This window comes from Ranitomeya imitator, chromosome 1 (genome assembly GCF_032444005.1).
Source record: "Ranitomeya imitator isolate aRanImi1 chromosome 1, aRanImi1.pri, whole genome shotgun sequence".
In the NCBI taxonomy this organism is placed as follows: Eukaryota; Metazoa; Chordata; class Amphibia; order Anura; family Dendrobatidae; genus Ranitomeya; species Ranitomeya imitator.
The window spans coordinates 1,047,129,052-1,047,153,738 of NC_091282.1; the positions used below are offsets into that span (position 1 = coordinate 1,047,129,052).

General features: G+C 43.1%; 1 protein-coding gene across 1 annotated transcript in view; it reads right to left on the reverse strand.

Moving 5' to 3' along the window:
* The window catches only part of LOC138656823 (protocadherin-23-like), a 101,730-nt gene extending 77,043 nt beyond the window's left edge, over positions 1 to 24,687 (reverse strand). The window contains exons 1-2 of the mRNA XM_069744096.1: positions 24,591 to 24,687; positions 21,862 to 22,019 (exon numbers count right to left, since the gene is read on the reverse strand). Of these exons, the coding sequence (XP_069600197.1) occupies positions 21,862 to 22,019; positions 24,591 to 24,666 (234 nt within the window). The 5' untranslated portion in view covers positions 24,667 to 24,687. The remainder of the gene's footprint in view (positions 1 to 21,861; positions 22,020 to 24,590) is intronic.

Here is a 24,687-nt window from a genome sequence, read left to right on the forward strand (position 1 = left end):
GGGACAGTTGTAGGCTTGTAAGGTTACATTAACCCCTTCATGACCAGAAGTATTTTCGTTTTGCGTTTTTGTTTTTTGCTCCAATTCTTCCCAGAGCCATAACTTTTTTATTTGGCTATGTGAAGGCTGTATTTTTGTGGGACGAGATGTACCTTTGAACAACACCATTGGTTATAACATATTGTGTACTGGAAAATGGGAAAAAAAATTGAAGTGTGGTGAAATTGCAAAAAAAAAGTGTCATTCCACAATTGTTTTTTTGTTTTTTTTTACTATGGTCACTAAATGCTACAAGTGACCTGCCATTATAATCCTTCAGGAGTCCAGGTCATTACGAGTTCATAGACACCAATTGGCAAAAGGGGGTGATTTGACTTTTTTTAAAAAAAAATTTAATATTAAAAAAAAAAAAAAAATTTTTTTTACTTTTAGCATGCATTAACCCTGCTGTTCTGTTGGTCAAAAATGACCGACTTTGAACTTCAATATTCTTTAAAATATTCAAGATGCGGCTCTGAAACCCGTGGCCAACCGACCCATCCTCATTTAAGTCAATCAACCACAAGTTTCAGAACCGCATCTTGAACACCCCAAAAAATACCAAAGTTCAAAATAGGTGTCCCCAGACCGAACAGAACAGCAGGGTTAATATTCTCCATGGGAGACTAGAAGCTGCCATAACCCTATTGCCTCTGCTACATACAGGCGATGATCAGATTACCTGTATGTAGCAGAATTGCTGACTTGCTATGAGCGCCGACCACTGAGCGGCGCTCATAGCAATCTGGCAGTGACACCATAGAGGTCCGCTGGAGAGCTCTGGTTGTCATACCAACCCATCGGCGACCCGCGGTGATGTAACACGAGGGCCGATGAGACAAATTTCCGGCACGCTTGCCAGAAGCACGTGTTAAATGCCGCTGTCAGAGTTTGATGGGGACATTTAACGTGTTAACAGCCGCCTGGGGATCGCGATTTCTCCCGCTGCTGTTAGCGGCACACATCGGCTGCTCAAAGCAGCTGACATGAACCGGAAAAGATGTTGGCTCACACCGCCGGAGCCCACATCAAAGGGAAGGTGTCTGACATTGATGTCCAAAGGGAAAGTGTCCGATGTCGGAAAGAGGTTAAATTAGCTATGTTCTCACAATGAGCATTTGGTGAGCTTTTTATGCTGTGGATTTTTGAAAAACGGTAAGTACCCTATTTTACTTAGTAGGCGCAGAAATGTTGCAGAAAATCTGCAACATCAAAAACTAAGTAAAAGCTCATCGTGGGAACGAAGCTTGACAGTCTGCTTTTTATTGCTTGTGTGAAGTTTTATACCGACACTGAACTCATCTTTACGTGCTGTAACTTTTTGTTCTTGAAATAAAATGCATGACTTTGTGATAATTTTCTCAGGAGTCGGTGTCCTGCCTGTGAAGCAGCAGGAGGAATCAATGCTGTCAGCTGGGAGACAATTCCAGTGGTGCAGGAAGGTTATTGTAAAAATACAGGGGCTGCTGTCTGAAAGATCATAAGCCTCGCCCTGCACACTATTACACCAGGACAATGTGGAAAATGTACAGAAATACAAATGGATGTATATGTTGTATGTTTATCAAGGTTTATAAGGTTTCTAAAAAACAAATCACACTTAGTGTTATTCTTTAAAGCAGGAAATTATGTGAAACATATATATATAATATAAATTAATCTAGATAAATACTGTACATACATATATATATATATATATATATAAACTATATAATTGTCTAAGGGTCACTTTCGTCTTTCTGTCTGTCCTTCTGTCTGTCTTTCTGTCTGTCTGTCACGGATATTCATTGGTCGAGGCCTCTGTCTGTCATGGAATCCAAGTCGCTGATTGGTCCTGCTAGCTGCCTGTCATGGCTGCAGCGACCAATCAGCAACGGCCACAGTCCGATTAGTCCCTCCTTACTCCCCTGCAGTCAGTGCCCGGCACCCGCTCCATACTCCCCGCAGTCAGTGCCTGCTCCATACTCCCCTCCAGTCACCCCTCACACAGGGTTAATGCCAGCAGTATCGGACCGCATTATGCCACGGGTAACTCACTCCGTTACCACCGCTGTTGTGAATTCTGTTGTCAGGCTCCCTCCTGTGGTCATTAATGGTACTTCGGCTGGTTCTGTCCATGGACTTTCTCTGGTGCCTGTGGGTGTTTTTGAGTTTCCTTCCACAGGTGACGAGGCTAATTCATTAGTGGGCTGCTCTATTTAACTCCACTTAGATCTTTGCCCCATGCCAGCTGTCAATGTTGTACTATGGCTCTAGTTCGCTCCTGGATCGTTCTGAGTTCCTGTTGCTCCAGCAGAAGCTAAGTTCCTCTGTGCTATTTTGCTTGTTTGCTATTTTTTCTGTCCAGCTTGCTTTTGTCAATATTGCCTTGCTTGCTGGAAGCTCTGGGACGCAGAGGGGCGCCTCCCGCACCGTGAGTCGGTGCGGAAGGTATTTTTCCCCTGCACTCTCTGCGTGGTCTTTTGTAGGTTTTTGTGCTGACCGCAAAGTAACCTTTTCTATCCTCGGTCTGTTCAGTAAGTCGGGCCTCACTTTGCTAAATCTATTTCATCTCTGTGTTTGTATTTTCATCTTTACTCACAGTCATTATATGTGGGGGGCTGCCTTTTCCTTTGGGGAATTTCTCTGAGGCAAGGTAGGCTTTATTTTTCTATCTTCAGGGCTAGCTAGTTTCTTAGGCTGTGCCGAGTTGCATAGGGAGCGTTAGGCGCAATCCACGGCTATTTCTAGTGTGTTTTGATAGGTTTAGGGATTGCGGTCAGCAGAGTTCCCACGTCCCAGAGCTCGTCCTTATTATCAGTAACTATCAGGTCCATTATTTGTCCTAACCACCGGATCATAACAGTACAGCTGGCCAAAAGTATTGATGCATCTCAATAGAGGGATAAGTGAAGCTCTGAGACCATTTTTTTTTCTTTGCAGCGTGTTCTGTCTCACTTTTCCCCTTTACCTCTGGGTGGTTCAGAACACAGGTGTAGACATGGACATTCAAGGTTTGTCCTCTTGGATGGATAATCTCACTACAAGGGTACAAAACATTCAAGATTTTGTGGTTTAGAATCCGATGTCAGAGCCTACGATTCCAATTCCTGATTTATTTTTTGGTGATAGATCTAAGTTCTTGAATTTCAAAAATAATTGTAAATTGTTTCTAGCTTTGAAACCTCGCTCCTCAGGTGATCCTGTTCAACAGGTAAGGATCATTATTTCCTTATTACGTGGCGACCCTCAAGACTGGGCATTTTCTCTTGCGCCGGGAGACCCGGCATTGCGTGATGTAGATGCGTTTTTCCTGGTGCTCGGATTGCTTTATGACGAACCTAATTCAGTGGATCAGGCAGAGAAAATCTTGCTGGCTCTATGTCAGGGTCAGGATGAAGCAGAGATATATTGTCAGAAGTTTAGAAAGTGGTCTGTGCTCACTCAGTGGAATGAATGTGCCCTGGCAGCAATCTTCAGAAAGGGTCTCTCTGAAGCCCTTAAAGATGTCATGGTGGGATTTCCCATGCCTGCTGGTCTGAATGAGTCTATGTCTTTGGCTATTCAGATCGATCGGCGCTTGCGTGAGCGTAAAACTGTGCACCATTTGGCGGTACTATCTGAGCATGGGCCTGATCCTATGCAAAGTGATAGGACTTTGACCAGAGCTTAACGGCAGGAACACAGACGTCAGAATGGGCTGTGTTTTTACTGTGGTGACTCCACTCATGCTATCTCCGATTGTCCTAAGCGCACTAAGCGGTTCGCTAAGTCTGCCACCATTGGTACGGTACAGTCTAAATTTCTTTTGTCCGTTACTCTAATTTGCTCTTTGTCGTCCTATTCTGTTATGGCATTTGTGGATTCAGGCGCTGCCCTGAATTTGATGGACTTGGAGTATGCTAGGCGCTGTGGTTTTTTCTTGGAGCCCTTGCAGCATCCTATTCCATTGAGAGGAATTGATGCTACGCCTTTGGCCAAGAATAAGCCTCAGTACTGGACCCAATTGACCATGTGCATGGCTCCTGCACATCAGGAGGATATCCGTTTTTTGGTGTTACATAATCTGCATGATGTGGTCGTTTTAGGGTTACCATGGCTACAGGTCCATAATCCAGTATTGGACTGGAAATCTATGTCTGTGTCCAGCTGAGGTTGTCAGGGGATACATGGTGATGTTCCATTTTTGTCAATTTCGTCTTCTACTCCTTCTGAAGTTCCGGAGTTTTTGTCGGATTATCAGGATGTATTTGATGAGCCCAAAGCCAGTGCCCTACCTCCTCATAGGGATTGCGATTGTGCAATTAATTTGATTCCTGGTAGTAAGTTTCCTAAGGGCCGATTGTTCAATTTATCTGTGCCAGAACACGCCGCTATGCGGAGTTATATAAAGGAATCCTTGGAGAAAGGCCATATTCGCCCATCCTCATCACCGTTGGGAGCAGGGTTCTTTTTTGTGGCCAAGAAGGATGGTTCTTTGAGACCTTGTATTGATTACCGCCTTCTTAATAAAATTAGTCAAATTTCAGTATCCTTTGCCGTTGCTGTCCGACTTGTTTGCTCGTATTAAAGGGGCTAGTTGGTTTACCAAGATAGACCTTCGAGGGGCGTATAATCTCGTGCGTATTAAACGGGGCGATGAATGGAAAACAGCATTTAATACGCCCGAGGGCCATTTTGAGTACCTGGTGATGTCATTCGGGCTTTCCAATGCTCCATCAGTATTTCAGTCTTTTATGCATGACATCTTCCGAGAGTACCTGGATAAATTCCTGGTTGTGTATTTGGATGATATTTTGGTCTTTTCGGATGATTGGGAGTCTCATGTGAAGCAGGTCAGAATGGTGTTCCAGGTCCTTCGTGCTAATTCCTTGTTTGTGAAGGGGTCAAAGTGTCTCTTTGGAGTTCAGAAGGTTTCATTTTTGGGGTTCATTTTTTCCCCTTCTACTGTCGAGATGGACCCTGTTAAAGTCCAGGCCATTCATGATTGGACTCAGCCGACATCTGTAAAGAGCCTGCAAAAGTTCCTGGGCTTTGCTAATTTTTATCGTCGCTTCATCGCTAATTTTTCTAGTGTTGCTAAACCGTTGACTGATTTGACCAAGAAGGGTGCTGATGTGGTCAATTGGTCTTCTGCGGCCGTGGATGCTTCTCAGGAATTGAAGCGTCGTTTTTCTTCTGCCCCTGTGTTGTGCCAGCCAGATGTTTCGCTCCCGTTTCAGGTTGAGGTTGATGCCTCTGAGATTGGGGCAGGGGCCGTTTTGTCACAAAAAAGTTCTGATGGCTCGGGAATGAAGCCATGTGCTTTCTTTTCTAGAAAGTTTTCGCCTGCTGAGCGCAATTATGATGTTGGTAATCGAGAATTGTTGGCTATGAAGTGGGCATTCGAGGAGTGGCGTCATTGGCTTGAAGGAGCCAAGCATCGCGTGGTGGTCTTGACAGATCACAAAAATTTGACTTAACTTGAGTCTGCCAAAAGGTTGAATCCGAAACAGGCTCGATGGGCGTTGTTTTTCTCCCGTTTTGATTTTGTGGTTTCGTACCTTCCGGGCTCTAAGAATGTGAAGGCTGATGCCCTGTCAAGGAGTTTTGTGCCTGACTCTCCGGGTGTTTCTGAGCCGGCAGGTATTCTCAAAAAGGGGATAATTTTGTCTGCCATCTCCCCTGATTTGCGGCGGGTGCTGCAAAAATTTCAGGCTGATAGACCTGACCGTTGCCCAGCAAAGAAACTGTTTGTCCCTGATAAATGGACTAATAGAGTTATCTCTGAGCTTCATTGTTCGGTGTTGGCTGGGCATCCTGGAATCTTTGGTACCAGAGATTTGGTGGCTAGATCCTTTTGGTGGCCGTCTTTGTCACGGGATGTGCGTTCTTTTGTGCAGTCCTGTGGGACTTGTGCTCGGGCTAAGCCCTGCTGTTCTCGTGCTAGTGGGTTGCTTTTGCCCTTGCCGGTTCCGAAGAGGCCCTGGACGCATATTTCTATGGATTTTAATTCGGATCTCCCCGTCTCTCAAAAGATGTCAGTCATTTGGGTGGTTTGTGATCGCTTTTCTAAGATGGTCCATTTGGTACCCTTGTCTAAATTGCCTTCCTCCTCTGATTTGGTGCCATTGTTTTTCCAGCATGTGGTTCGTTTGCATGGCATTCCGGAGAACATCGTTTCGGACAGAGGTTCCCAGTTTGTTTCGTGGTTTTGGCAATACTTTTGTGCTAGGATGGGCATTGATTTGTCTTTTTCCTCGGCCTTCCATCCTCAGACAAATGGCCAAACCGAACGAACTAATCAGACTTTGGAAACATATCTGAGATGCTTTGTTTCTGCTGATCAGGATGATTGGGTGTCCTTTTTGCCGTTTGGCTTAGTTTGCCCTTAATAATCGGGCCAGCTCGGCTACTTTGGTTTCGCCGTTTTTCTGGAATTCTGGTTTCCATCCTCGTTTCTCTTCAGGGCAGGTTGAGTCTTCGGACTGTCCTGGTGTGGATGCTGTGGTGGATAGGTTGCAGCAGATTTGGACTCATGTAGTGGACAATTTGACATTGTCCCAGGAGAAGGCTCAACGTTTCGCTAACCGCCGGCGCTGTGTGGGTCCCCGACTTCATGTTGGGGATTTAGTTTGGTTGTCGTCTCGTTATGTTCCCATGAAGGTTTCCTCTCCTAAGTTTAAGCCTCATTTCATTGGTCCGTATAAAATTTCTGAGGTTATCAATCCTGTGTCATTTCGTTTGGCCCTTCCAGATTCTTTTGCCATCCATAATGTGTTCCATAGGTCGTTATTGCGGAGATACGTGGCGCCTGTGGTTCCATCCGTTGACCCTCCTGCTCCGGTGTTGGTTGAGGGGGAGTTGGAGTATGTGGTGGAGAAGATTTTGGATTCTCGTATTTCGAGACGGAAACTCCAGTACTTGGTCAAGTGGAAGGGTTATGGTCAGGAGGATAATTCCTGGGTTTTTGCCTCTGATGTTCATGCGGCCGATCTGGTTCGTGCCTTTCATTTGGCTCATCCTGGTCGGCCTGGGGGCTCTCGTGAGGGTTCGGTGACCCCTCCTCAAGGGGGGGGGTACTGTTGTGAATTCTGTTGTCAGGCTCCCTCCTGTGGTCATGAATGGTACTTCGGCTGGTTCTGTCCATGGACTTTCTCTGGTGCCTGTGGGTGTTTCTGAGTTTCCTTCCACAGGTGACGAGGCTAATTCGTTAGTGGGCTGCTCTATTTAACTCCACTTAGATCTCTGCCCCATGCCAGCTGTCAATGTTGTACTATGGCTCTAGTTCGCTCCTGGATCGTTCTGAGTTCCTGTTGCTCCAGCAGAAGCTAATTTCCTCTTTGCTATTTTGCTTGTTTGCTATTTTTTCTGTCCAGCTTGCTTTTGTCAATATTGCCTTGCTTGCTGGAAGCTCTGGGACGCAGAGGGGCGCCTCCCGCACCGTGAGTCAGTGCGGAAGGTATTTTTCCCTGCACTCTCTGCGTGGTCTTTTGTAGGTTTTTGTGCTGACCGCAAAGTAACCTTTTCTATCCTCGGTCTGTTCAGTAAGTCAGGCCTCACTTTGCTAAATCTATTTCATCTCTGTGTTTGTATTTTCATCTTTACACACAGTCATTATATGTGGGGGGCTGCCTTTTCCTTTGGGGAATTTCTCTGAGGCAAGGTAGGCTTTATTTTTCTATCTTCAGGGCTAGCTAGTTTCTTAGGCTGTGCCGAGTTGCATAGGGAGCGTTAGGCGCAATCCACGGCTATTTCTAGTGTGTTTTGATAGGTTTAGGGATTGCGGTCAGCAGAGTTCCCACGTCCCAGAGCTCGTCCTTATTATCAGTAACTATCAGGTCCATTATTTGTCCTAACCACCGGATCATAACACACCGCTATTATCCCTGTGTGACCAAGTTTTTACTATTGATGCTGTCTATGCAGCATCAATAGTAAAAAGATCTAATGTTAAAAATAATAAAAAAACAAAAAACCTGCTATTCTCACCTTCCGTAGTCCAACGATGCGCTCGCACCTGCCACCATCTTTCGTTCACAGAGATGCGTTGTGAAATTACCCAAAAGACTTAGCTGTCTCGCGAGACCACTAAGTGATCTGGGTAATTTCACAATGCATCCTGGGAACGCAAGATGGCGGCAGCCGCGCGCATCACCAGAGGTTCGCAGGATCTATGCTGGATCCCGCCGGGTGAGTATATAACTATTTTTTATTTAAATTTTTTTTTTAAACAGGGATATGGTAGCCACACTGCTAAATGCTACGTGGGCTGTGTTAGATACTGCGTGGCTGCTATATACTACGTGGCCAGTGTTAGATACTATGTGGGCTGTGTTCTATACTGCGTGGGCTGTGTTATATATTACGTGGCCAGTGTTACATACTGCATGGGCTGCGTTGTATACTATATGGCTGCTAAAAACTGTGTGGGCTATTATATACTGCGTGGCTGCTATATACTGTGTGGGTTGTGTTATATACTACGTGGGCTGTGTTATTTACTGCGTGGCCTATATTAACGCATTGGGTATTCTACAATATGTATGTATGTATATAGCAGCCACATGGTATATACCACAGGCCACGTAGTACTCCTATATACTACGTGTCCTGTGCTATATACTATGTGGCTGCTATATACATACATACATATTCTAGAATACCCGATGCGTTAGAATCGGGCCACCATCTAGTATATATACATATATATATATACAGATGCCTCTCACAAAATTAGAATATCATCAAAAAGTTAACTTATTTCAGTTCTTCATTACTAAAAGTGAAACTCATATATTATATAGAGTCATTATAAACAAAGAGATCTATTTCAAGCGTTTATTTCTGTTAAGGTTGATTAGGGCCAATGAAAACCTGAAAGTCATTATCTCATTAAAATAGAACAAATATCAAAAAACACCTGCAAAGGTTTCCTAAGCATTTAAAAGGTCCCTTAGTCTGTTTCGGTAGGTTCCACAATCATGGGAAAGACTGCTGACTTGACAGATGTCCAGAAGGCAGTCGTTGACACACTCCACAAGGAGGGTAAGCCACAAAAGGTCCTTGCTAAAGAAGCTGGCTGTTCACAGTATGCTGTATCCAAGCATATTAATGGAAAGTTGAGATGAAGGAAAAAAGTGTGGCAGAAAAAGGGGCACAAGCAACCGCGATAACTTGAAAGGATTGTTAAGAAAAAGCCATTCAAAAATTTGGGGGAGATTCACAGGGAGTGGACTGCTGTTGGAGTCATTGCTTCAAGAGCCACCACACACAGATGTATCCAGGACATGGGCTACAAATGTCGCATTCCTTGTGTCAAGCCACTCATGAGCAATAGACAACACCAGAAGCGTCTTCCCTGGGACAAGGAGAAAAAGAACTGGAATGTTGCTCAGTGGTCCAAGGTGCTGTTTTCAGATGAAAGTAAATTTTTCATTTCATTTGGAAATCAAGGTCCCAGAGTATGGAGGAAGAGTCTAGCTGCTTGAGGTCTAGTGTGAAGTGGTCTGTGTTTTATCAAGACCAAAGTCAGCGCCAGCCGTCAACCGGTAAATTTTAGAGCACTTCATGCTTCCCTCTGCTGACAAGCTTTTTGGAGATGGAAATTTCGTTTTCCAGCAGTACTTGGCACCTGTTCACACTGCCAAATGTACCAATACCTGGTTTAAAAACAACAGTATCACTGTGCTTGATTTGCCAGCAAACTCGCCTCCCCATAGAGAATCTCTGGGGTATTGTCAAGAGGAAGATGAGAGACACCAGACCCAACTGTGCAGACGAGCTGAAGGCTTCTATCACAGAAACCTGGGCTTCCATAACACCTCAGCACTGCCACAGGCTGATCACCTCTATGCTATGCCGCATCGATGCAGTAATTGATGAAAAAGGAGGCCCAGCCAAGTATTGAGTGCACTTTTACTGAACGTACATTTCAGTAGGCCAACATTTCGAATTTTAAAATAATTTTTCAAGCTGCTGTTATAAAGTATTCTAATTTGATGAGATATTGACTTTTGAGTTTTCATTGGCTGTAACGTATAATCATCAACATTAACAGAAATAAACATTTGAAATAGATCACTCTGTTTGTAATGACTCTATATAATATACGAGTTTCACTTTTTGTATTGAATAACTGAAATAAATTAACTTTTTGATGATATTCTAATTTTATGAGAAGCACCTGTTTGTATGTGTGTATGTTCTGATACTTACATCCTTGCCAATATAAACATTCAGTGCTGGTTACCTTTGGGACATTTTGTTCTCATTTAAATACATGCATTTTTGCCTAAAAATTATTTCTGAGATTGGGTTTCATTAACAAATTTCCACTCTTTGCCATTTATAGCTTGTGTTGCACTGACTATTGCTTGTTACAAATTGGGTTAACTTAGAATCCATAAGTGAGCTTATACTGACAGTCCAATAGGGCAGTTTATAATGCTTTCATGTAATTTTTTTAAGTCCTGATTTATGGCCACGGATCACATCAAAGTTAAATGTGCTGGGGAAAAAGGGCCAGTTCATTGGTGCAATACATGCCAATCTTAATGAAGGGGCTTTTAGGAGTACAAAACATACTACTTTGGTCTCATCTGACCATAACACCTTCTTCCACATGCCATGTAGAAGACACCGCTAGCATGTGGAAGAAGGTGCTTTGGTCATATGATACCACAGCAGAACTTGTTGGGCAAAACGCAATGCACTATGTTTGATGGAATGTTAACACGGCACATTAACCTAAAAGCACTATCCCCACTGTCAAACATGGTGGTGAAAGCATCATGCTGTGTGGATGCTTTTATTCAGCAGGGACAGTGAAGTTGGTCAGAGTTGATGGAAAAATGGATGGAGCTAAGTAAAGAGCAATCCTGGAGGAAAACCTGTTAGAGACTGGAAAAAGGCTTGAGACTGGGGCATAGCTTAAATGGCTTGTAGTACAATTACCCTAAACGTACTACCAGAGCTACAATGGAATGGTTTAGATCAAAGCATTTTCTAGTGTTTAAATGGTCCAGTCACAGTCCAGACCTAAATTCTATTGAGAATCTAGCAAGACTTTAAAATTGTGTTCACAGACCTTTTCCAACCAATCTCACTTAGCCAAAGGACAATGGGCAAAAATTCAGCCTCTAGATGTGCAAAGTTGGTAGAGACATATCCCAAAAGACTTATAGCATTAATTGCAGTGAAAGGTGGTCCTAAAAAGTATTGACTCGGAGGGGTTGAATACCTGTTAAAATTTTCAGATTCATATTTTAAAAATACCATATATACTCGTGTATAAGCCGAGATTTTCAGCACTTTTTTTTAATGAAAACGCCCCCCCTCGGCTTATACACGAGTCACGGTCCAAGAGACCCAGCAAGGGAGGGGGCGGGTGAGGTGGAGCAGTGGCAGGATTCGGCGGCTGTGACATAATACTCACCTTCCTCAAGCGGTCCTGCAAGTCCCTGCATCTCCGTTGTCATGTGGTACCACTCATTAAAGTAATGAATATGTATGTGTGTCTCCACTCCCATGGGCGTGAGGCGCATACTTATTACATTAATGAGCAGTACCATGTGACTGTTGAGCAGAGCAGAGGAGAGGAGCGCTGCCAGCTCCAGGACAAAGGACATGCAGGACCACACATGGAGGACGCTGAGCCTTGCATAGAAGGGGGAGGACAGGAAGAACACTGAGCCATGCATTAAAGGAGGAGGATGGGGGAGGACTTCGAGCCACACATAGAAGGGGAGGACGAGGAGGACGCTGAGCCATGCATAGCAGCGGGAGGATGGGGAGGATGCCAAGCCAAACATAGAAGGGGAGAACGCCAAGCCATGCATAGAATGGGAGGATGGGGAGGATGCCAAGATATACATAGAAGGGGGAGGACGGGGAGGACGCTGAGCCATGCATACAACTAGGAGACCAAGGGAGCCACACATAGCAGGACAGAGATGAGGGGACAATGCATACCCAGCTTATACTTGAGTCGATAAGCTTACCCAGTTTTCTGTGGCAAAATTAGGTGCCTCGGCTTATACACGGGTCAGATTATACTCAGGTATATACGGTAAATAGAAAACCATGTGTCATTTCCTTTATACTTCACAAATCATTGCTGGTAAATCACATAAAATCCTAAGAAAATAAATTTAGTTTGTGGCTACGACGTGAAAAAAATGTGAAAAAGATCACTATGCATGAATACTTTTTCAGGTCACTGAAATTACACATGTTTTGTTATACACATGTTTATTTAATTTGTGGGTATTGGAACAATGCAAAAAATAGAGGAAAAAAAAGGAAAACTGGACATAATTTCACACAAGACCCCCAACATGGTCCGGGCAAAATTGTTGGCACCTTTCCAAAAATGTGGTTAAACAATTTTGTTTCAAGCATGTGACACTTGTTAAAACTCACCTGTGGCAAGTAACAAGTGTGGGCAATATGAAAATCACACTTGAATCCAGGGGAGAAGATGAAACAATCTTTGCATTTTGTGTCGGTCTGTTCCAAACTAAGCATGGAGCACAGAAAGAGGAGAAGATGACTGCCTGACTTGAACTTGAGAACTAAAATTATTGAAAAATATCAACAATCTCAAAGTTACAAGTCCATCTTCTGAGCTCTTGATGTTCCTTTGTTTGCAGTGTGCAACATAATAAAGAAGTTTACAGCCCATAGCACTGAAGCTAATTCCCCTTGACGTGGACGGCAGAGAAAAATTGATGAAAGATTGCAACTCCGGATAGTCCGGATGGTGGATAAGCAGCTATAATCAAGTTCCAAGTAAATTTAAGTTGTCCTGAAGGTTCAGAGTGCATCAGTGTCAGTGCAAACTATCCGTCGACATTTGAATGAATTGAAATGCAGGATAGCCAGGAGGACCCCACTACTGTCGCAGAGGCATATGAAAGCTAGACTGCAGTTTGCAAAAACTGTATGCAAGACAATATTCTCCTAAAAAAGCATTTTGTAGACATATGAGACCAAGATAGAGCTTTTTGGTAAAGCACATCATTGTACTGTTTAAACAGACACAGAGCACTTTATAGGTAAGCACTTGTCATTATTATTTGTAATGCTAGTCTCCTTATATCGGTCTCCATCTATTAACATGATTCTCTTGCACAATTACATAGTCGTGCCTTCTAGTGGTTATAGTACATCATTAACTTGATGTTAATAATTCTGATTATTTAGAATGTACATGTCATGACCCAGTTGTCAGGTGACCCGGGACCACGGGCTCCTTCCCTGTCCCTACTACTAGGGGGCGCCATAGCTCACCCTATTCCATGAGATAATTCTGAAGATGAAGATGTCAGAGCCGCCACCCTTGCCTTATCTCCTTAATCATCCCTCCGTCTGTTCTCTTCCATGATCGAAGTACACCAACCCAACGAAAAAGGCAACACAAACAAGGGTAAACTAAAAATACCAAGCACATAAAACAGAGGAAAGCATCGGGGAGTGGAGGATAGGACCACGCAACAGTCACAAATAACTCCTCCAAAACTCCTTCTCATATAAACACCTCTCCTCCAAGCCATTAAGCAAAAGCTAGCTCTGACATGGGTTTGAATCAGGACTCAAATTATATAATGGATAGGAGTGGCTAACTGAGCTAAGCTGAGACCTCATACTCCCAGTTTCCAACATGGCCCATTAACCCCTGTTCTGCCAAAAGTAATAAACACAATTTAAAAAATTTAAAAAGAAGAAGTGCTTCTTTTCAGTGCAGGAGTAGGAGTAATCAGACGCTGCAGTCTTCTGGCTCCTCTCTGTTGCAGTAACCCCGTGACAGTACATTTTATTGATGTGCAATTATCATGATTTTAGGGTGCCAGAAGTGATGTTGCATATTTTGTGTCTTCACTGCTTAACTTACTACTATTGTTCATATACTTTTTCCTATTGTCTGCTATTTATTTTAACTCTTTTCAATAAAAATATATTTTTAAATAAATAGGTTTTTCTACAATTTCCTATCTACTTTGGGGTCTATTCACTCCATTTTTGTTTTGTTTGAATTGTAATGGGAGTTCCCCACAATATTTCTAGGGCTATAGTCTTTGGTTTTGCCCATAATTCTGGCAATTTTCTTAAGTTATTTATCTATGGGTGTAAATGGAAAATCTGCCATTTTTGTATCTGTACATGGTAGTGCCCATACATTGTAGTGTCCATACATTGTAGTGTCCATACATTGTGCCCACGCACCCGTAAATTAAGAAGGCTCTCATCAGAAATGCCAAACATGTGGACTCTAAATGTCATTTAGGCCCACTGAAGCTCAGTAGGGAGATGGGGATTTGGATTTGGGAGAACAGAATTCACTTGATTTCTTTTGGGGGGCAAGAAGCCATAACGCTTTTCCAGAGCCTTTCTCCTACCAGTAATGTGGAAGCCCTTTATATTTCCATTAATAGATAACAGACCTGAGTGGGGACTTGCATTTTTTGTGGATTGAGTTGAAGCTTTTGTTGGGGACATTTTACATAACATTTTGGATCACATTTATCCTGTTCTTTATGCTAAGCACTAACATTGGGGTTTGCATCTAAACCTCCAATTGATGTGACTCAGATTAAATAACCGAGGGATCCATTTACTATTATGAGGCAGCAGAGTTATTCTGAACTCCATCTGGCTTCAGTTCAGCGGTGTCCTTTATTTCAGAGGTGCACAAGACTGTGTCGGACCATGCTTCCACTGGGGGTTCCATGAATCCAGTATTTCAGAAATTTGCACGGAAACCACAGTGTAAGAGCTCAGTGTAGAGAGCAGGATAAATGTGAGACAAGCCTTACTGCGATCTTTGTGAGGCAGAATTAACAAATCAACAGCAGGTGAAGATTTGGTCCTATTTATTTTTTACACAGTTCATTGAGCGGTATATGTGATTAAACTACTTTATTCTTTGGGTCGGTGCAATTACAGCGATACCAGATTTAGTTTTTCTTATCTTTGGCAGTTGTCACACACTAAAAATTGCTATTTATTATGCAAACTTGTTTTTGCATCACCATTGCATTTTTATACATTTCTGCAGTCATTGTCATGTGAGGGCTTGTTTTTTGTGGGACGAGTCGAAGTTTCTATTGGTACCATTTTTGTGCACATGACTTTTTGGGAGACAGAATGAATAAAATCCAGCAAATCAGGAATGGTTTAGGGTTTTGTTTGCTGCTCTCTGTGTAGTAAAATTGATAAGGCAGCTTTATTCTTCGGCTCACTACAATTATAGTGATACCACTAGTGATGAACAAGTCTACTCGTTGCTCGGGTTTCCTGAGCACGCTCGGGTGGCCTCCGAGTATTTATGACTGCTCGGAGATTTAGTTTTCTTTGCGGCAGCTGAATGATTTACAGCTACTAGCCAGGCTGAGTACATGTGGGGGTTGCCTGGTTGGTAAGGAATCCCCACATGTAATCAAGCAGGCTAGTATCTGTAAATCATTCAGCTGCCGCGATGAAAACTAAATCTCCGAGCAGTCATAAATACTCGGAGACCACCCGAGCGTGCTCGAGAAAACCCGATCAAACGAGTATACCCCCTCATCACTACTAGATACCATATTTCTATCATTTTTTATGTTACCATTTTTACACAATAAAAACTATGCTATAGAAAAATAATTATTTTTGCATCTCTTTATTCTGAGAGCTATAGCTTTTTTAATTTTTAACAGAGCCATATGGCAGATACATATACTTATATTGCAGGACAAATTGGCAGTTTGAGGAATACCATTTTTATTTAAATTTGTCTTTCTGATCCCGTTTTATTCCACTTTTTGTTGGACGGCATGATGAAAAAGCAGTTTTTTGTCAGTTTTTTTTTTTTTTTTTTTTACTGTGTTCACTGAATGGGTTAACTAGTGTGACAGTTTTATAGACCGTATTGCTTCGGCTGCGGCGATACCAAATATGTGGACTTTTTTTTTTTTCCCCACATAAACATTGGTATTTATTGGTGTATTATTTGTTTGTTTGTTTTTAATTCACTTTATTTTGTGATTCTTTTAAAATAACTTTTACAATTTTTTTTTTACTTTTTGTTTTACTTTTTTTGAAACATACCTCTATAAGACTTTAACTTTGATTAGTCTCTTCTTTTGTATAATGCACTGCAATGCAGTAGCACAGCATTGCATTATACTTTTCAGTGCTGCACTGACAGAAGCCTCTTAGACCATGAATTTATGAGAGCCTCGTTCTGAGCTATATTGAGGACTTGTGACTTCTGACTTAACCAGCCATCATTGGAGCGATCCAAAATGTCATAACCTGCAGAAGTCCATCCGGAGCAGTTGAGAACAGATGATGATGGCGGCTGGTCTGTACAATAATAGGGACAAGGAATGTAGACTAGTGACACCAATATAGTGGTAAAAAAAGACACTGGAGGGATGATTTAAAACTGCACAGAATATATTGTGCTTTTGTAACATGATGACTTGGGGAGAAGTCAGTTAAAATGGCTGTCCCTATGATCACTACTTTCTGTAAAATGTCTCCAGTGTTATTCTTTAGGTTCAGTGCTCCATCAGTGTGTAAGAGGGTGATCGGGACGGTCATGTACTTCTCACTTGATCAGAAAATGGTTATATCCTGTACGAAAAAGTGTTTTACATTGCATATAACCTTATAGGCACCAAGATGCATGGCTAATGTATTGCTATAATATGTGGATAACTCAATGTGTTCTGATAAATCTATTAGATACAGGGAAAGGATAAGATTAGTACATAGGACATAGGTTTAGATTTAGCTATAAGATAGGATTGGGTATAGTGCAGTGATGGGCACAATAAGTTCAGGAAGTAGACAGGTTTAGGATAGAAACAGTTAATGTGTTCAGGAACAGCTCCTGTGTGGTGGGGGGACAGGTACAGTTACCAAGAGGAACACTTTCTGGTTATTGCAGTAAGAGTAAGAGGTTAGATGGAGAGAGAGAGCAGTATTTGGAGGTCTGAGGGCAAGAGGAGCAGGGGCTATTCAGCAGCAAGAGAACTTCAGCCATAAACTCAGAGTGGACATTTCTGGAGCATCCATGACCTATGGTCCAACTAAGGCATTGAGAAGCATGTCCCAATATCTTCTGAGGAGAGGAAGTCGGACGGGGGAATCGCATGAAAAAGTTGTGACTACACTCATGGAAGCTGCAAAGCTGGACAGAGTGTCCCAGGTGTCAGAAATGCCAGAGAGGAAAGTTATAGCTCAGGAAGAGCGAACAGCGGACATCAGACCATAGTAACATAGTAACATAGTAACATAGTTAGTAAGGCCGAAAAAAGACATTTGTCCATCCAGTTCAGCCTATATTCCATCATAATAAATCCCCAGATCTACGTCCTTCTACAGAACCTAATTGTATGATACAATATTGTTCTGCTCCAGGAAGACATCCAGGCCTCTCTTGAACCCCTCGACTGAGTTCGCCATCACCACCTCCTCAGGCAAGCAATTCCAGATTCTCACTGCCCTAACAGTAAAGAATCCTCTTCTATGTTGGTGGAAAAACCTTCTCTCCTCCAGACGCAAAGAATGCCCCCTTGTGCCCGTCACCTTCCTTGGTATAAACAGATCCTCAGCGAGATATTTGTATTGTCCCCTTATATACTTATACATGGTTATTAGATCGCCCCTCAGTCGTCTTTTTTCTAGACTAAATAATCCTAATTTCGCTAATCTATCTGGGTATTGTAGTTCTCCCATCCCCTTTATTAATTTTGTTGCCCTCCTTTGTACTCTCTCTAGTTCCATTATATCCTTCCTGAGCACCGGTGCCCAAAACTGGACACAGTACTCCATGTGCGGTCTAACTAGGGATTTGTACAGAGGCAGTATAATGCTCTCATCATGTGTATCCAGACCTCTTTTAATGCACCCCATGATCCTGTTTGCCTTGGCAGCTGCTGCCTGGCACTGGCTGCTCCAGGTAAGTTTATCATTAACTAGGATCCCCAAGTCCTTCTCCCTGTCAGATTTACCCAGTGGTTTCCCATTCAGTGTGTAATGGTGACATTGATTCCTTCTTCCCATGTGTATAACCTTACATTTATCATTGTTAAACCTCATCTGCCACCTTTCAGCCCAGGTTTCCAACTTATCCAGATCCATCTGTAGCAGAATACTAACTTCTCTTGTATTAACTGCTTTACATAGTTTTGTATCATCTGCAAATATTGATATTTTACTGTGTAAACCTTCTACTAGATCATTAATGAATATGTTGAAGAGAACAGGTCCCAATACTGACCCCTGCGGTACCCCACTGGTCACAGCGACCCAGTTAGAGACTATACCATTTATAACCACCCTCTGCTTTCTATCACTAAGCCAGTTACTAACCCATTTACACACAATTTCCCCCAGACCAAGCATTCTCATTTTGTGTACCAACCTCTTGTGCGGCACGGTATCAAACGCTTTGGAAAAATCGAGATATACCACGTCCAATGACTCACCGTGGTCCAGCCTATAGCTTACCTCTTCATAAAAACTGATTAGATTGGTTTGACAGGAGCGATTTCTCATAAACCCATGCTGATATGGAGTTAAACAGTTATTCTCATTCTCATACTGTGATATGGACTTTCAAAGTGCAAAAGTTTGTGCCCAATACCGCGTGTTTCAATAGGATGAAAATGGACAGTTAAAGGGAACCTGTCACCTGAATTTGGCGGGACTGGTTTTGGGTCATATGGGCGGAGTTTTCTGGTGTTTGATTCACCCTTTCCTTACCCACTGGCTGCATGCTGGCTGCAATATTGGATTGAAGTTCATTCTCTGTCCTCCGTAGTACACGCCTGCACAAGGCAAGATTGTTTTGCGCAGGCATGTACTATGGAGGACAGAGAATGAACTTCAATCCAATATTGCACCCAGCATGCAGCCAGCGGGTAAGGAAAGGGTGAATCAAACACCAGAAAACTCCGCCCATATGACCCAAAACCAGTCCCGCCAAATTCAGGTGACAGAGTCCCTTTAAGTGAAGTTCTTCATTATAAAGCAAATTTGATGTCCCCTAATGTGCGTGCAGCAGTTCTGCAAGTTGAAGAACCAGAGACAGCAGAGGCCTGTGACCAAACCCACAGCACAGAATAATCAGGACACTATTTATTTGTGGGGTGCCAGGATGTGTCCCTCGCCCATGACTACCGTCCTATGCACCTTACAAGTGCTAAAAAGTGACGCCATTTCTGATTCAGTGATTATGTCCTATGTATAGTATCTGTGTATCTGAAGGTGAATTCAAAAGGAGCTTTTTAACTTTCATTTTGGATTGGATTCTCCTCTAAAATCCATATGAAAAATTGCTATAAATATTCTTTCAATTAGCCTCTTATATATTTAAAAAACAAGCCTAAAATGCAGTTTTTTTCTCATATTTTTTTTTTCAACGGGAAACAAAAGCAAAATATCAATGCTTAGAATCATAGAATCATAGAATGTTAGAGTAGGAAGGGACCTCCAGGGTCATTATGTCCAACCCGCTGCTCAAAGCAGGAGTCACTAAACCATGTCGGACAGATATCTGTCCAGCCTTTGCTTGAAGACTTACATTGAGGGAGAACTCACCATATCTCATGGCAGCCTGTACCACTCGTTGATCACCCTCACTGTCAAAAAGTTTTTTTCTAATATCTAATCTGTATCTTCTTCCTTTCAGTTTCATTCCAATGCTTATCGTGTTTCCATGTGCAAATGAGAATAAGGATCCCTCTACACTGTGACATCTCTTCAGATTTTTGTAGACAGCTATTAAGCCTCCTCTTAGGGTACCGTCACACTATACGATTTACCTACGATCACGACCAGCGATATGACCTGGCCGTGATCGTAGGTAAATCGTAGTGTGGTCGCTGGGGAGCTGTCACACAGACAGCTCTCCAGCAACCAACGATGCCGAGGTCCCTGGGTAACCAGGTTAAACATCGGGTAACTAAGCGCAGGACCGCGCTTAGTTACCCGATGTTTACCCTGGTTACAAGCGTTAAACTAAAAAAAAACAAACAGCACATACTTACATCTGGTGTCCGTCACGTCCCTTGCCGTCTGCTTCCCGCACTCAGTGACTGCCGGCCGTAAAGTGAAAGTGAAAGCACAGCCGCTGTGCTCTGCTTTCACTTTACGGCCGGCGGTCACAGTGCGGGAAGCAGAGACGGCAAGGGACCTGACGGACACCAGAATGTAAGTATGTGCTGTTTGTTTTTTTTTAGTTTAACGCTTGTAACCAGGGTAAACATCGGGTAACTAAGCGCGGTCCTGCGCTTAGTTACCCGATGTTTACCCTGGTTACAAGCGAACGCATCGCTGGATCGCATCGCTAGATCGCTAGATCGGTGTCACACACACCGATCTAGCGATGACAGCGGGAGATCCAGCGATGAAAGAAAGTTCCATACGATCTGCTACGACGTACGATTCTCAGCAGGATCCCTGATCGCTGCTGCGTGTCAGACACAGCGATATCGTAACGATATCGCTGGAACGTCACGAATCGTACCGTCGTAGCGATCGAAATGTTATAGTGTGACGGTACCCTTAGACTTCTTATTTGCAAGCTTGAGATATTTCTGCCTAAAACAGTCTAAGCTTGACCAATGAATCATTTGAAGCTGAACAAAATGCCCCAAAGTACAAAAAGGTTCAACAACTCATCAAAACTGCTCCAAAAAACACGGAGCATAATTCATTATTGTTTTAGTGTCTGCTTTTTGTCTCATGTTTGGTGTTTTTTGGAAGTTTTTCATTTGCATACTTTTTAAAGTCTATTTTAAATGTGTTGCCTGTTTTTTTAAGGTCGCCATTGTCAGTGGAGTTTGGGATTTTCAGATGTTTTCAAATGATTCATCATTTGCCATCTGTTCAAAAGCTGCAAATTTTTTAGCAAATGTACTCCAGCCCCCAGAACCTTGTATATACGCAAGTAATTTTTTTTTTTTTTTTGGGGGGGGGGAGTGGGTTGGATTTTTTGCAACATTTTACTGAAACATGCAATTTTAGGGTGTGTGCAGATGATCAGTAAACAATGCGGGTTGGACGTTGGGTACTTGTGCACCGTCCAACCTGCAGCGGCCATATGTTACAGCATAGTGTACGAGATTTCAAGAAATCTCATGCCGATATTTGTCCAGAGACGCCAGCGGATCACCCGCGGAGACGGACATGCGACATTTGAAGATATTAGCACAAAAAATGTTAACGAATACGACAGGATAAAAAAAAAGTGATTTAAAGGGAACCTGTCACCTGAATTTGGCGGGACAGGTTTTGGGTCATATGGGCGGAGTTTTCGGGTGTTTGATTCACCCTTTCCTTACCCACTGGCTGCATGCTGGCTGCAATATTGGATTGTAGTTCATTCTCTGTCCTCCGTAGTACACGCCTGCGCAAGACAAGATTGCATTGCGCAGGCGTGTACTACGGAGGACAGAGAATGAACTTCAATCCAATATTGCGGCCAGCATGCAGCCAGCGGGTAAGGAAAGGGTGAATCAAACACCCGAAAACTCCGCCCATATGACCCAAAACCGGTCCCGCCAAATTCAGGTGACAGAGTCCCTTTAAAAACACAGATGATGGATTAGGCCCAGGTTTCTTTTTAAAGCTAAAAAACTCACTCCATGTCAAAAACTCTATGCGAACATACTTTTAATATTTTATCCATTCAATGCTATACATACTACTACACTGTACATGTGCATTACATCACAATCTTAATGCTTAGGAACCTGTCAAATGTATGCTTTACTTCAACAAAGATATAAAACACAACACAAAAAAGAAGCACAATTAGAGCACACACACGTATGATTCCTAAAACTAAAACAAAATTAAACGACTTACCTGAATGTTCACTACGACGAATTCTTGCAGAGGGGTGACACCTCGATCACTTGCAGTCACTGTTAGCTGATAGTGGGACCTTAGGTTGGCTGACAGTGTCTGGGTTGTCCATATTTCCCCACTACTTGTATTGATAAAGAAAAAATCCAGGCCATCATCTGTTGGGAAAAATGAATGGAAACAATATAAATAACAATTCACATGCAGCAAATATTCCTTATTAATTCATCAATTCAGGACCCCAATTAGAATACAAACAGAGTACACCTCCCTCCTGTAGAGGCGCCGTGCCAGGAATGTCTGCACCACTCTTCGCAGAGCATGATGTGCAAACTCCAACCAATGAGTGGCAATATTTACTATCTCTTCAAAGTGATGGAATATGGATGAGCTGCAGCCAACGAGCAGCCACTTATAGGCTACAGCCATGAGCCACACAAGTGGCTCTCTGAGTAAAGTGGCGCCGCCATCACTGGCACAGCACTGCTGCAGTGCATTGATTAAGCTAGGCTCAACGACTGGGCTTTAAAGGGAACTTGTCACCCCAAAATCGATGGTGAGGTAAGCTCACTGTCATCAGGGGTTTATCTACAGCATTCTGTAATGCTGTAGATAAGCCGCCGATGTTACCTGAAAGAGGAGAAAAAGAGGTTAGATTATACTCACCCAGAGGCGGTCCTGCTCCGATGGGTGTCTCGGGTCCAGAACAGCGCCTCCCATCTTCATTCCATGACGTCCTCTTCTGGTCTTCACGACGCGGCTCCGGCGCAGGTGTACTTTGTCTGCCCTGTTGAGGGCAGAGCAAAGCACTACAGTGCGCAGGCGCCAGAAAGGTCAGAGAGGCCCAGCGCCTGCGCACTGCAGTACTTTGCTCTGCCCTCAACAGGGCAGGCAAAGTACCCCTGTGCCGGAGCCGCGGCGTGAAGACCAGAAGAGGACATCATGGAATGAAGATAGGAGGCGCCGGAGCGGACCTGAGACACCCATTTGACTGGACCGCAGTGGGACCGCCCCTGGGTGAGTATAATCTAACCTCTTTTTCTCCTCTTTCAGGTGAGATCGGGGCTTATCTACAGCATTACAGAATGCTGTAGATAAGCCCTGATGACGGTGAGCTTACCTCACCATCGATTTTGGGGGTGACAGGTTCCCTTTAAGTATTAGTCCTGTCAACCATCAACGAACTCTTCACCAAAACCTAAAGTTCACATTTATTGAACACAGGAATCTTTGCAGATTTATCCATATCCAAACCAAGAAAAGAAAAAAAGTAAGCGGCACAGCTCGACTTTCCAGAGATTAATAACTCGATGTGGAGAGTTTCCCAACAATAGGTAGTCCGGTCAGATGAAAGGCGGTGCTTGCATGAAACAAAGTGTCCATATAAATAAAAAAGTAGAAAAAACGCAATAGCACTCACCAATCAGTGGCAATTCAAACGTCCTTTATTGGAGCATATAGCAAAACATCTTCGCGGTTCAAGGGAGGGAGTGAGAGAGGGAGTGCGACAGGCAAGACGACGACGGCCGTTTCGCGCTAATACCGAGCGCTTCCATGGGTCTCAGGACCGTGGAAGCGCTCGGAATTAGCACGAAACGGCCGTCGTCGTCTTGCCTGTCGCACTCCCTCTCTCACTCCCTCCCTTGAACCGCGAAGATGTTTTGCTATATGCTCCAATAAAGGACGTTTGAATTGCCACTGATTGGTGAGTGCTATTGCGTTTTTTCTACTTTTAGATTTATCCATATACTTAACCGACTGTGCTACAACGTATTAAATCTGCCGTATAAGGCTATGTTCACACATGGGGTTTTTGCTGCGTTTTTTTAATGCAGATTTTCAGCTGCGTTTTACAGCACCAGCGAAGTCTATGAGATTTCAGAGATCTAACCCTCACAGCTTGTTTTTTTTTGTCCCCCATATTTTGTGCTTTGCTTGGTTTTCGCATAAATAGAGCATGTCACTTCTTTCAGTGTTTTTTCAGCGTTTTTCACCCATTGAAAGTAATTAGTGGTGAAAAAAACACTGAAAAATGCAGGTATTGAGGTATCAGGTTTTGCTGCGTTCTTTGTGCCAAAACCTTATGAAGTAGAATTTGATTTATTTTTCAACCCTAAACTTTATCAGCATGTACAAGACACAAATGTAGCACGACAAAAATGCAGGAAAAAGCACACAAATCACGCAGCAAAAAAACATAAGGAAAACCAAGCAAAATCTACTTTTTCTCTGCAGCTTATTTACTGCCAAGTGAGAAGGTTTTGCAAAAATGCCACATGTGAACATAGCCAAAATCCTCGAAATGTCAGCATTAGATAGGGCAAGCTATGGATTTTGGAATCAGTCACTAGTCCATAGTTAACTGCATTTCTTTAAAGCTACATGTGTATAAGTTGGTTAAACCCATTTTACTTATATTGTATTACACTTTGTTGTGGAATTTTGGGGCAGATTCTACAATGTAAATTCTGAAACAAATGCCGAAGGTGTGAACCCGGCCTTAGTGGTTACCGGCCCATGATGCATGGTACCCCCTCGTTAGACCACATGCTTTTTCCTTTAGCACAGATGTATCCCTCTCTGACAAAGAAACTAGTTTTTGTGGTATTATGGACTATGACACACATATCTACCCTAAAATATGCTATATCATCCTTTGCTATTCAACAACACATTCTGCTGAATTTTCTCCTTAAAACCACACACAAGGTATAACGTACGGCCATTACCTGAGGACATGGAGTACACAACGGTCCCATTATTAGCAGCATCAGGGTCCTTGGCATAAACTGCAGTCACGAACATGTGTCCCGGCTGGCCATCTGG